The sequence below is a fragment of the Corylus avellana genome, chromosome 4 (assembly GCF_965113065.1).
Source record: "Corylus avellana chromosome 4, dhCorAvel1.hap1.2, whole genome shotgun sequence".
Taxonomy (NCBI): domain Eukaryota; kingdom Viridiplantae; phylum Streptophyta; class Magnoliopsida; order Fagales; family Betulaceae; genus Corylus; species Corylus avellana.
In genome coordinates this window covers 16,668,596-16,683,336 of record NC_142493.1, presented here as the reverse complement: position 1 = coordinate 16,683,336, position 14,741 = coordinate 16,668,596, and the positions used below count along the sequence as shown (strand labels likewise).

The following is a 14,741-nucleotide window of genomic DNA, read 5'->3' as shown; positions in this document are numbered from 1 at the left end:
GAGGATTTTAGTCCCTTTTGTTAAATTGCTTCATCAAAATAACTAAAAAATGGTTTTGGTAAGGCTCCAAGGAATACTCTAAAGATACGAAAAATAAAAAGAATGCGGAATAACAAAGATTAGGCAATCACACATGATACCAAAATTTGAATGGTTTGATTTAACAAGCTTATATTCCCTGACAGACAACTCAAAAAAAATTCACTATCAAAATATGGAGTACAAAAGTAGTAGGGAGAAAAAATTACTCAAAACCCAAAATCTCAATACACTAAAATCTCACTTTAACACAAGTGTCTAATAACACATAAAGGAGAAATAGGCTTCTTGTGTTTTTTGTGTTTTTCTCTCTTGTTTATCTCACAAAATCCAAGAAGAAAATGCCCACTTTGGCTTCTCATTTTCTTGTGCGGCACACACACTGCACTTTTTCCCCACCTTGTTTTCCCATGGACTGGGACCGGAGAGGATCCTTTTCCTTTTCCCACAAGCCATGCTCCTTTTATAAGGTCCAATAGTCGGTGCTGTACATGGGAAAGAAAACCCAGTCCAAGTCTATGTAGGATTTTAACACAAGTCGGTGCTAAGCTCCTCTCCTAATACAAGTTGGATGTTGAAACCTAAAACCAAAATCTTCTACTTGACTTGAATCCCATCAAGTTGCAACAAAATGAATCTCTTCCGGATGTCTTCTCCACCTGTCCTCAAGCTCGAAGACCAACTGAAGTTGAGCATAGCTTCAATTTCTTAATAGTCACATATTTTATCAGTATGTCTGCTGGATTCTTAATTTCATGAATCTTCTCAAGTACCAATTGTTCACTGTTGAGAAGAGATCAAATGAAGTGATACCTCAAATGTATGTGCTTTGTTCTTGAATGATACACCGGGTTTTTCGCGAGAAAAATGGCACTCTAACTGTCACTGTTTAGAACACCCATCTCATTCTTCTTACTCAACTCATCCAAAAAACCCTGTAGCCAAACCATCTCCTTTCCAGCTTCGGTCACTGCCACATACTCAACCTATATAGTGAAAAGGGCTACACTTTTCTGTAACCTTAAGGTCCAACACACAGCAGTACCTCCCAAAGTATATACAAACCCTGTAGTATTTTTCTTGCTATCAATATCACCCGCTAGATCAACATCCACGTAGCCTTGCAGCTTCAAATTTGCACCTATGAAGCAAAGGGACATATATGAAGTTCCTCATATATATCACAAAACCCACTTGACTGCTTCCTAAAGCTACTTCCCTAGATTACTCATGTACCTACTCACATCTCCCATTGTATGTGCAATATCTAGTCTTTTACAGACCATTGCATACATCAGATTTCCGATAGCTGAGGCGTAGGGTACCTTGCTCATGTATGTCTTCTCTTGATCCGTCTTCAATGACTGATCCTTGCTTAGTCTAAAGTGACCTCCCAAGGACATGCTCATTGACTTAGCTCCATCCATGCTACATTTGTTGAGAACATTCTTCATATACTCTATCTGTAAAATCTTCAGTGTGCTATTGGCCTCGCCCCTAATGATTCTCATCCCAAGAATTTGTTTAGCAGCTCCCAAATCCTTCATTGCAAATTGCTTAGACAACTGGTTCTTCAACTTGTTGATGTTTTCCATACTGACCCTTGCAACGAGCATATCATCTACGTACAAGAGTAGAATAGTATAAGAGTTCTTAAAACTCCTAACATAGCAGCAATGATCAGCATTGCACCTTGTAAACCTAGTACTACACATGAAGCTATCTAACTTCTTGTACCATTGTCTCGGAGCTTATTTTAGGCCATACAAGCTTTTTCTCAGTTTGCACACTAAACTCTCATTTGCTTGCACTGTGAATCCTTGTGCCGCATGTAAATGTCTTCCTCCAACTCACCATAAAGGAACACTGTCTTTACAATCTAACTTCTCTAAATGTAAGTTCTCCACCGCCACAATGCTCAGCACAACTAATGGTTGTCATCTTCACCCCCGAAGATAATATGTCTGTGTAGTCAATTCCTTCTTTTTGCTAGAATCCCTTAACTACCAATCTCGCCTTATAGCACTTCCTACCATCATGTTCACCCTTTATTCTAAACACCCATTTGTTGTGCAAAGCCTTTTTACTTGTTGGAAACTTTGTCAGCCCTGAGGTTTGGTTAGTCAATAATAAGTCCATCTCACCCTTCATGTCAATCTCCCACTTGATTGAATCTTCAAATTCCATGGCTTCAACAAATGTCTTTAGCTAACTATCAACAGAATATGAAATAGGGAGGGTGAAAAACACTGTGAAAATCTAATAGTTCTAGTAGATCTACTGACAACCGTGAAAGGTGTTCCCTGCTCAACATGTGAGTCTGCTCTCTCTTCATCTTGTTGAACACTGTTCTAAATTGCATCTTCAAAACTACCATCTAAGTTTACACACTTAGGCTTCTTCGGTTCTTGCTTTGTAACATCAGGTTCTACACTTGGCCCATCCTTGTACACAACACCTTCATTAAAATTCACATTATGACTTCTAGTGGTTTTTCGATTTTGATCAAAATCAATAACCAAAGGCCTCATCTCCATATCCAATGAAGAAACACTTTCTAGACTTACAAAGAACAAATAGTTTGGCCCCACCCATGACTTGAGAATTCAAGTCATTACACAACATTCCCTAATGTCTGCATGAATATATGTAAGTATAATGATTAATGACAATGTGATGTCATTCATATATTCTTTGATTAAGCGATTAATAATTAAGTAACTAATGTGTTTCTTATAAATTATAATCATAATTTACAAGTAAAAACTTAATAATTTGAATTTAGATCACGTGACATGATCATTACTTGTTAGTGTATACAATTATATGAACTTATATTGATTAAGTGTATAACATTATATTGTAACTTAATGTTATAATTTAGTAACTTAGTTAATATATACTAAATTCGATAACATATGAATAGGAATATAGGATATAAGTAATTACAAAGTTGGTTAATATGTAACTAGTTAACTACCAACTATGTTACTTGTTTGTTAGTTAATAGCGCGTGACATTATATACAAACTATTAAAATTTAATTTTAACAATTTAACATTATATGACATTAAATATTAAGTAATATTACTAGACTACTTTTTTAAAAAAAAAAAAAAAAAAAAAAAAAAAAAAAAAAAAAAAACTATTAGACTACTACTTAGTAACTTAGTAAGTTAGTATATTATATATATTGTATAGACTAAGTGAGTAATTTATTGATGCTTTATCAACTTCTACATTGCTTATTTTTAATTTTTTAATTTATGGAATCAACTAACAGTCTAAGTGTCTAACATTGTTAATGCCTTAATGTTTTTTTTTTTTTTTGGATCAAATGCCGTAATGGTGTTAAGTATTAACAATTTAACATTTTAATTAAATAATACTATATGTTATATCAAATATGCTATTAAGTTATTGACTATATGCTACAAATTTTGTTATTAATAAGTATATGCTATATGAATAAATTAATAATAATTGAATAACCCATTTTAAAACACTACAATTAGGGCTGGCAAAACGGGTCCGCGGGTCGACCCTTTTACGACCCGCGGGTACCCGCGACCCGTTTAACAAAAACCCAAACACGACTCATTTATTAAACGGGTCGGACCCCCCGACACGACACGAACCTGGGTATTTCGCGGGTCACCCGACACGACCCGTGAGACCCGTTTAACTTAAAAAATGATTTTTTTTTTTTAATAAAATAATAATATTTTTAGCAAGTATCTCTTAAAATTAAACTCCTAGCAGGCTAGCCACACCAAATCACTTAATAGTTATAAGTTAATATGCTTAATTGTCTAATCAAAAAAAAAAACTACATCATTACAAATTTACAAATACAAAATGAGTTCTCATTTTTGCCACTTGTTGTCCACTCTTGAATAATTGAATGATCCACAAATATACTCATTTTAACATGCTCCAAGTCCAGATGAACTTGGAATCTCACAGGAACTGATACTATCCAATGTCAGAACATCCTCTTCTTCGTTATCCACTGTCATTAAAGCTTGTTCTATATCAAAAGATAAGAGAAATTAATGTCATTAAAGTAAGATAAAAAAAAATATAAGTAAATGAAAAAAATTAAATATGCAAATAACTAATATTACCTTGCTCTCCATATAACCAATCTCTAGTACAAATTAATGCCTCAACAATATCAGGTTTAAGTGAACTCCTATATTGATCGATCACACGTCCACCAACACTAAAAGTGGATTCTGAAGCAACAATCGAAATAGGAATACTCAAAATATCACGAGCCATGGCAGCTACTTCAGGATAATGAAATTCATTTCCTTTCCAAAATGAAAGGATATCAAATGTCGCATTATTTTCCACATACTTGGGCTCATCCAAATAAAGTTCTAATTGAGTCTTGTTTGCATCAGAATCGACTCCATCAAATGCTAGAAATTCCTACATGAACAAAGAGAATATAAACATAAAATTAGTAAGTGATTATGAGTATATATATAATATACTAAGTTAGTAAGTTACTAACGAGCTAAGAAACTTATGATATTATTCACCTTTTCCCAATCTGGGTCTTCTTGTGGCCGAATGACTGTGGAGTTTGAAGTTGTAGGAGTACTATACTCTATAAAAAGTTTGATTAACTTGTTAAAAACATTATTATACTCTTTAGAATCAGCTCCATAAATCTTCGTATAGTAGTACTTTATAAGGCGAAGCTTGTAACGAGGATCCAAGACAACTGCAATGGCCAACGCTACATTAAATTCTGACCAATATTTCTCAAATTTGGCGAGCATTTGATTTGCCATTAATCTCTTATACCCATCTTCGCCCACTTCTTGCCTCAAGTTCACATAAATCAATGCAACTACAGGAAAGTATAAATTGGCTGTGGGATATTTGGTACCAGAAAAAGCACATGTAGCACGATAAAAGCACCCTTTCACACTCAAGTGAACTAGGACAAAATTTATAATTTTTATCAGTCATCTCCAAATAAGCAAAAGCACGCCTATAGTGAATAGCACTCTCAAGCATAAGATATGTCAAATTCCATCTGGTTGACACATCTTGTCTTAACCCCTTGTCACTGTCCAATGACATTTGATTGACAGCATGAAGAAAACTTTGTTTTCTCACTTGGATAGCATCAGTGATCTCTTTCAATCCATCTTGCACAATCAAATTAAGAATATGGGCACAACAACGCATATGAAACAACTCACCTTCACAAAGAAGGGCTTTCCTCATGTTTAATTTTTGTTTCAGTTTCTCAACACAACCATCATTTGCAGAAGCATTATCTAATGTTATAGAGAAACCCTTTTTATCAATCCCCCACTCTTGTAGCAAACTATCTATCTTGTCAGACAAAGAATCACCATTATGTGGTGGGAGCATAAATGAAAAACTTATCACCCTTTTAGATAATACCCAATTTTTGTCAATAAAATGAGCAGTGAGGCAAATATATCCATCAGTTTTCAAAGAAGTCCACAAATCAGATGTAAAACTAATCCTCCCAGGACAAACAGTTAACAAAGACTTAATCTTTTGTTTCTCCAACATATGCATCTTAACGAATTCTGCCTTAGCAGTATTTCTAGAGATTAATGGTACATCACTACGCAAGTATCTATGCATCTCTCTTACACCATCATATTCAACATATGAAAATGGCAAGTCATGCTTAATAATCGTAGCAACCAACAATTCTCTATATTTTTTAGAATCAAATTTTGAGGTACTTACTGACAGAGTTCCTTGATCTCTAGATAGGAGCAATTGCTGAATATCATGATCATTTTTCCCCCCACAAGCCTTCATATGCTTCTGCAGATTTCCAGTTCCATGTGAACTGTTAGCTATATATTTATGATCACAAAACTTGCATTTTGCCCATATCCTTGAGTCATTTGGATCTTTAGAACGAACTTCATCAAAATGGGTCCAAACTATTGAGGTCTTCTTACGCTTCTTCTGGACCCTTTTGTTCGTCATCGGATTCGTATGAACAGAAGGATCTTCATCTCCTATTGTATTTATTTCAACCACATCATCATCGAATACAACCGAATCTTCGTTAATCACCTACACACATAATCATTAGTAAGTTAGTTAAAGATAAGTTCAAAAGTAAGAATCAAACCAAATTTAGTAATGCTATCACGAAACTAGAATTAAGTAGGCATTAATTCTTTGTCATTCATCAAACACATTGTTTGTTGTCAAATTATGTTTAGCAATTTTATAAATATATAAATTGTTGGCCTCCTAGCATGTTCTAGGATGAGATTTTTTTTTTTTTTGATAAGTATTCTAGAATGAGATATTGGAGCTTTAATCACTTAATATATATAAATTGGAGGCCTCTTTGTTACAACCCCAAATCACAACGACCAAAAATATATTTTTCTACTCAATTTAAAAAGAAAACCAAAAAAAAAAAAAAATTCCACTTCTGCTTGCCGGCTTTGCCCCATCCAGCCAAGAAGGATGGATTACCAAAAGCATGGATTCACATTTAAAATCTCCTCCCCATTTCGTTCTTCACCAGACACAAAATCACAAAATCACTTCAAAATTTCCACAACAAACACAAAAGCCTAAAATGAAGCAAAACCCAACAATCCACAAAATCAGAGCATCAGATATTGAGATTTGACAGAGCAACAGACTGAAATCCGCTCCCCATTTCGTTCTTCACCAGACACAAAATCACAAAATCACTTCAAAATTTCCACAACAAACACAAAAGCCTAAAATGAAGCAAAACCCAACAATCCACAAAATCAGAGCATCAGATATTCAGATTTGACAGAGCAAGAGACTGAAATCCCCTCCCCATTTCGTTCTTCGCCAGACACAAAATCACTTCAAAATTTTCACAACAAACACAAAAGCCTAAAATGAAGCAAAACCCAACAATCCACAAAATCAGAGCATCAGATATTCAGATTTGAGAGAGCAAGAGACTGAAGAAAGAGATACATACCGGATACGACATCGGCGGAAGAGAGAGAGAGGCGGTAGAGGAGGCGAGGAGTGGCGGTGGCGTGGCGTGGGAGTTGGGACGTGGCTGTGTGAGGAGTCTAATGACTGACAAGTGGAGGAGCGGCGAGAGAGAGAGACCGGCAGTGGCGTGGCCGTGGCGTGGGAGTGGGTGGTGGTGTGGCTTGAGGTCCGGTGAGCTCAGTGAGGCCGAGAGGGAGGAATGGCCGAATGGGTTTCACTGTTTCAGTGTCTGGACTCTTCTTCTGGACTCTGGAGGATGCGTTTTTTAGTTTTAGTCTTTTAGTCTTTTTCTAATTTCTTTAATTCTTTTAGGTTTTAAAAAAAAAAGGGTTTGGCGAGTCACCCGCGGGTTGACCAGTGACACGACCCGCCAGGCTCTCATAAACGGGTCATAAACGGGTGGACCCGTTTAAGGTAAACCCAAACCTGCTAATTTCGTGTCGGGTTGTCGGGTCGTGTCAAAATTTCCAGCCCTACACTACATCCTATGGTAGTTTAAACAATTCCTTAAAAAAATAGTATTAAGTTATTAAGTTTTTAATTATTAGTTATTGCGAAATAAATGCCAATAAATAAAAAATGATATAAGTTTTAAGCCTATAAACTAAAAAACGCTTGTTTTAGAGTTTTATAGGGTACTATGCACGCACATATGTTGACTTAAATAAACGGTTGTGATTCAATTGAGAGAAAAATATAAAATAGCCCTCCAAACTGACAGCCATTTGTGAGTTGGCCCCATAATGTTCAAAAGGTACTAAAGTAGTCCCACAAAGTTCCAAAAAATATCAAAGTGGCCACTTGGTCAATGTTCACGGTCAAATTGGATGGAAAATGTAATACGGCGTCGTTTTATTTAGGTTAAGTTACTAAAATACCCTCGGTCTGAGTTAGAAAAAGACACTTAACCCATCCTCATGATGAACTCATATTACTTCCCCAAACGACGTCGTTTGCACTTAGGGTAAAAAGCCCTAAGTGTTGTCCCTGTCCTCACGCAGTGCAACGTCCCTCTCACACGCCTCAATTGACTGAAGAATTCTCGTGACCCATTCCCTTAGCAAACCATAGCAGTCGTTGTTTCAGTGTGCGAATCAATCAAAACCCATTTAATATTCGATATCAATCCAAACAAAATGTACAAGATTTCGGCATTTGAAGGTATGTTCACTCGTAAAAGTTTAGGTTTTGTTGATTTCGATGGAGTAGGGTTTAAATATTAGTTTGGTTTATTTTGATTTGGTTTTTATTTAGTTGTTACAAGTAGGATTTTTGCAAAGTACGTGTTCTTAGTTAGTTGTTAGGAGAAAATCGCAAATCCTCATTTTAAAGTGCCCTAGATTTTGGGGTTTGACACGTGGTTGTTGTTTACTTGTCTGTGTTTTTATATGAACTTTATTGGGCTGCTTTATGAATATTTATGCTAATATCAGAATAGTTGATTGTACTGCTTCCTTTCGATTATATATTGTATTGATTGTGAACTTTATTGGGCTGCTTTATATATATATATATGCTATTGTCAGAATAATGTACTTTTGTTAGTTTATGGTTGATGGATAATATGGTCCCTAGGGTTGACATGTGCTTTGGGAAGCTATACGCTTTGGTTGCATGGTTGGTCCATACGGTTTTCTGTTTTGAAGAGGATGTACTAAGACATAATATTCCTAACGTGGCCCACTAATGAATGACATATTGTCTACATGTGGTCTTTGGATGTGCCTCCACTTTAGATTACATGCCTTGTACTGATGCATGTGTATTTGACCATGTTTTGAACAATACGGTTATAATAAAATAAAATAATAATAATAATAATAAAAAAAAAGCTGTAGCAATCTCATTGGTTGCATGTGCATGCTATACTGAAAACAACATATCTTATCATATATGTGAAATAGACCTCAACTAGTAATTAATGATTAACTTTAATTAATTAATTAATTGATTGATATTTACTTAAGCTTGATTTGTTTAATATTTTATTGATTTGTTAATTTTCTTTATTACTTTTATTGTTTAAGATGACTACACAAGAGTTTGTATTTGAGGTGCACTACGGTGGTAAGATTAATAGGGGGTTTACATGCACATATGCGGGGGGTGAGGTAGATGTCTATGACGAGAAGTTTGAAGCGGACAAGTTGTCATTTTTGGAGATTGAGGGTATAGTAAAAAATTATGGATACAAGTCAGGGGATTTGGTGTATTACTTACACCCAGGTAGTAGTATCCAAAGTGGTCTGAAATTAATTTCATCAGACCATAATGTGTTAGAAATGGTTGTTACACATGTAAGGGTACAGGTTATTAAGTTGTTCCTTGTTACATTCGATGAGCCGACAGTTAATGATGATGAATATGAGGATGATTATGATGACAATGATGGTAAATATGGTGAAAACAGTAGGATTGATCGAGATGATCCTTATTGGGAAGAGTTGTTAGAGCCAGACTTGTTTGTGGAAGATAACTAGCTTCTTAGGCCATCCATGGAGGGTGGTGGTGTTGAGGGTGATGGGGAGGGTAATCAGGGTGAGGATGGGGAGGAGGATAATGATGATGATGAAGAGGAGGAGGATGGTGATGATGAGGAGGAGGATGAGGGTGATAATCAAAATGCAAGTGTAGAGGGAGCTGAAGAAGTTTGTAGAAGGGGTAGTTGCTAAGGTGATGAAGTTGATGATGATGCGAACTCAGACATGGCCTGAAGTGACATTCTTGTATCCCCTCCCTTAAGTGATGAGGAAGTTGAGGTTTCATCTCTTGCCACATGTGTGACTAGGCGAATTAAGTTTTAACAAACTGACATGCAAGACTCACAGAAAAGTACTGGGCAGAAATTTTTCTCAATCAAAGTCTTTAAAGAAGCAATTAGAGAGAACAATTTAAGAAAGGGGAAGGATATAAGGTTTAAAAAGAATTACTTAGCCAAATGTATTGTGGTATACAGGGATTCAGGTTGTAGGTACAGGGTGTACGGTCGTAAATGTAAGGATGATGACTCATTTGAAATTAGATCATTACAGCCCAAACACACTTGTACAATGAAGCATAGGAATTCTATTGTCAAATCTACATGGATTGCCGACAAACTGATTGACAAGTTTAGAGTACAAACTAACATGCCTATAAAGGCAATCATTGGGGAAGTCAAAGATAAGTGAGGTGTTGATGTTAATAATTGCCAGATGTATAGGGCTAGAAGACTTGCAAAGGATATAATTCTTTGTAAAGTAACGCTCCAATACAATAAGCTTTGGGATTATTGTGAAACAATTAGGCAAACAAACGTGGGTAGTTGTGTGATGATGAAAGTTGATAGACCTTTACCTGATCATCCAACATGTTTCCATAGGTTTTACTTTCTCATTGTCTGTCATGAATAAAGGTTTTCGAGCTGGTTGTATGCCTATCATTGGGTTAGATGAATGTTTTTTTAAAAGTTCCTTATAAGGAACAGTTTTGTCTGTTATACCGAGGGATGGCAATAATAACATGTACCCACTGGCACTTGCAGTTGTTGGGGCAGAAACTAAAGACAGTTATATGCAATTTCTTGAGACATTGCTATCAGATCTTGGCATCCCCTCTACACAAGGATGGACATTTATTTTTTATCATTAAAAGGTAACAATCCTAGTTGTTCATTATATTTCGTTGTTTTTTGTTTTTCTTCATAAATTCAAGTTCATGAGTAGGGTTTTTTTTTTTTTGGATGTGTAATATTCAAAACAATTGTGACTTGTTTGTAGGGGCTGCAACTAGCTTTCGATGCGGTTATTCTCAGGGTTAATCTCAAGTTTTGTGTAAGACATTTGTATGTGAACTACAAAGACATTGGTCATTGTGGTGTGGCATTGAAGGACAAGGTATGGGCTGCGGTTGAAGCATACACTGATGCTGAATTCCACAAGGAAATGGAGGAATTGAGGTTTATAAGCCAGGATGCATACAATTATTTGTCAAAAATTGAACGAACCTCCTGGTCCAGGGCTTGGTTCAATACATCCTCCAAGTGTAATCTACTTATGAACAATCTGTGCAGGGGCGGAACTAGGATTTTAGGATTGGGGGGACGGACTTATAGAATACATAAATATATAGATATATATTGTCTTTCTTTATAGGTGTGTATTTATGCTAAATAAAAACTGAGAACTCTTAAATTTAATTTCATATTAAATTGTACGACATTACAAAAGTTGCATGTCTATAGAATCATCAGAGAAAAGATCAAGAGAACTTTCTTCTACTATAGACATGTACAAGAAAATAAAAACAAAAAGAACATAGTTTCTCCTTTAAATTATGCTCGACGACGATCGCTAATGGAATAAAATTCATCCATTATCATCTCTGAAGTGAAATTCTTAGCAATTTCTTTCTCAATATAAACTACCAAATGGTCTGCAAGAAACTCATCTTCCATTCTAGTACGCAATCTAGTCTTTACAAGTTTCATGGCAGAAAAAGCTCGTTCTGTAGTCGCAATAGAAACAGGGAGAGTCAACACTAGGCAAATCAATCTGTCAATCAAAGGATAGATCTTTGATTTTTCTGAAACTGCCAATCCTCTGCATAACTCAGATAATGTAGACATATTCTGAAAATCTTGATGCTTTGGCACATCAAGCTTATAATGCTGCAACTGAAATTTCAAACAAATTTTTTCTTGCTCGGTGGAATCTCGAGGATAAAACTTCTCAGCTAACTTACATATATCATCAATCTTAAATGATTTGTATGCATCTTTAGGGCTTAAAGCGACGCTAAGAATGAGGAGTTCCACAGCTTGCTCATTAAATCTATTTTTCAATTCTTGTAACTGGAAATCTATTGCAGCAGTAAATATATCAACTCTAAAATGATGCTCCATTGTTGTAGGAGACCCTTCATCTTGACGACAAGATCTACTCTAGTGTAATGAGCATTCATATCAAGAATATCAATATCATTTTCTTCACAAAATGATTTAACAGTAGTAAGCAAAGGCTCCCACCCATCATCTCTCATTTTTTGAATGAGTGATTGTGTAGTTGAAACTTGACTCATGGCATTTAAAATGTCTAATGACTTTTGTTGCAACGATTGGCAAAGCATATTCGTGAGTCCCATAATTTCTTTCATCAAATGCAATATCAAAATAAATTCAAATGATGTTAATATCATGTAAGCCACTTCAGCATCACCACGTTAAGAATAATTAGCTCCCTCATTTGAGATCTTGTTGATAACTGAACAAGTTGCACCATACATTCTTATCATGCTACAAACAGATTGATAATGAGATGACCATCGAGTATCTCCAGGTCGTTGCAAAGTGCCAATTTGGTTTATCCCCCTTCCAGTCTCAATTGCATTAGAAGCAACCAAATTTTCAATTTCAACAGCATGAATAGATTGCAAGTCATCATGACGTTTAGAAGAACCTCCAGCAATATTAATAATTGAAGCCAACTGGATAAAGAATTGATGAATGCGCTTGGCTTCTCTAGATGCTGCAACTAAAGCTAATTGTAGTTTATGAGCCATACAATGCACATAATATGCATAGGGATAATCCCTAACAAATCAAGCTTGTAACCCATTCCATTCACCAAGCATATTACTAGCTCCATCATATCCTTGGCCTCGAATATTTTCAATTTGGAGATTGTAACGAGAAAGAATAGCACATATCTCTTTTTTCAAAGTTAATGCAGAAGTATCTTTAACATGCACAATATGAAAGAATCGCTCCCTAATAAAACCATTTTTATCAACAAACCTCAAAATAATAGCCATTTGCTCCCTTTTTGATTCATCCTAAGCTTCTTCAACGGGAATGCAAAATTTGGCATCCCTAATTTCTTTTCTAATCACATCCCGCACTTTATTTGCAATGATATGTAGGATTTCCTTTTGAATTTTGGGTGATATATATTTGGCATTTTTTGGAGCATTTTCCGAGACAAGTCCAGCAACATCGTCATTATAGCTTGCTAGGAGCTTTACCAATTCAATGAAGTTACCTTGATTTTTCGAGCTAGAGCTTTCATCGTGACCTCTAAAGGGACATGCTTGGAATGTAAGCCATTGAACACTATCTATAGAGGTTTTGAGCCGCAACTGATTATTCTTTGTTTCTTGTAATGTTTGCTTTTCAACTATCTTGTCAATATGCCCTGACTGATTCATTAGATCCTCACAACATTTCACGGCAATATTATGTGGTGAATTTGGATCTTTCCCCACATGTCTCATTAAAGAACTATTCATCCCATCGCTTGCCTTTTTCCAATTGTTAAAACCTTTCCCTGTAAATGCATCTGATCCTGGACGACCTGTTGGTTTCTTAGCAAAAACATAGCATGGAAGACAAAATATAGCATCCTTTGATTTTGAGTACTCCAACCAAGTTGAGTATGTCTCAAACCAAGAGGCTTGAAATCAGTGACGATTATTACTCATTCCTGAATATGGATATTTCGAAAGCTTGGGTTGACATGGTTTGGCTCTAATATAAGCACGTCGAATGTCATCTTGTAAGTTAACAGGGAATTCCCATATTTGCGGACGTAATCCTGGATCACGTTGCAAAAAGGTAGCATTCATTTCTTCAGGTTGAATTCTTGGACATTTGGAGGGACGCTCATTAGTCACTAAAGCCTCGAGATCCGTTGCTAAAGGTCTCTCTAAATGTGTACAAGTACTAACTTCTGATTGACTCGCATCTTTTTTCTTAAAGAATGAATCAAGTGTTTTTGGCTTTCCCATATTTCTCTTAACTTTAAGAAAAATTATGGATCAAGAATTAACCTAAAAAATATCTAAAAGTATAAGATTTTTGTTTAGAATTTCATTATATTTCTTATTATCACTAACAATTGAAGGAATGCCAAATAAATTAATAAATTCAATCCTATCAAATTAACCCACAAAATCTAACAATGAAAACTAAAATAAAAAAAACTGTATAATTTTTCTGTATCAAAATACTCATTCGATTCGAAATCTTATGGCATCATAAATATAGTACAAACTACTAGCAAAATAAACTAATCATAATCTCTAGGGTAAAAAAAAAAAGTACCTTTCAGCGTGATACCTCGTTCTTGCCTTCCCAAAATTGGTTGTGCCTTACTACAATGCGACCTAAATTTGTCAAAACCTATTTATCAAAAAAAAAAAAAAAAAATTGTTAAAACCTGATCATATATCGCGTACTTTTGGCATCTCATTCTCATCCATGGACCATAGTCATGTGACTCAACTCCACTCTTAGCTACCAATTGAATATTATAAGATCATTAGTTCATTACAATTTACACTTTATTATAAAACATGTAAGCTGAAAATTCCAATTGAAGGCTAAGCTTAGAGCCTCAAACAATGGAAATTTTTTAAGCTCACATCCTCACACAACAAGTCAATTTTATTTATTTATTTATTTTTTATTTTTAAGATCACATTCTTTACTGGAGTCTGGATGTAATAATGATTTGCATTTTCCCAGTTGACTACCTTTTGAGTTGCTACCAAAATTCACAAAATTTTACAAAAATCTAAGGGAAATAAAGGCACCAACTCACCTATAACAAAATTAAAAAATAAAAATAAAAACAACACGTACAAACCCAAAAAAAAAAAAAAAAAACAACTTCACGTGATCACTCTCAGGCACTCACTATTACCAAACAACAATT

General features: G+C 35.2%; 2 protein-coding genes across 2 annotated transcripts; both read right to left on the bottom strand.

The window, feature by feature from the left end:
* Nucleotides 1–11,362: 11,362 nt before the first annotated feature.
* On the bottom strand, nt 11,363–12,840 carry LOC148586376 (uncharacterized). The gene is made up of 3 exons (XM_088515597.1): nt 12,654–12,840; nt 12,331–12,566; nt 11,363–11,971 (listed from the first exon to the last, which is right to left on the bottom strand). The coding sequence occupies exons 1-3, from the start codon at nt 12,838–12,840 to the stop codon at nt 11,363–11,365; spliced, it is 1,032 nt and encodes a 343-aa protein (XP_088371723.1).
* A 21-nt stretch (nt 12,841–12,861) lies between these two features.
* LOC148586375 (uncharacterized) lies at nt 12,862–13,812 on the bottom strand. The gene is made up of 2 exons (XM_088515596.1): nt 13,503–13,812; nt 12,862–13,379 (listed from the first exon to the last, which is right to left on the bottom strand). Exons 1-2 carry the CDS (start codon nt 13,810–13,812, stop codon nt 12,862–12,864), a joined length of 828 nt encoding a protein of 275 aa, XP_088371722.1.
* Between the last annotated feature and the right edge of the window lie 929 nt (nt 13,813–14,741).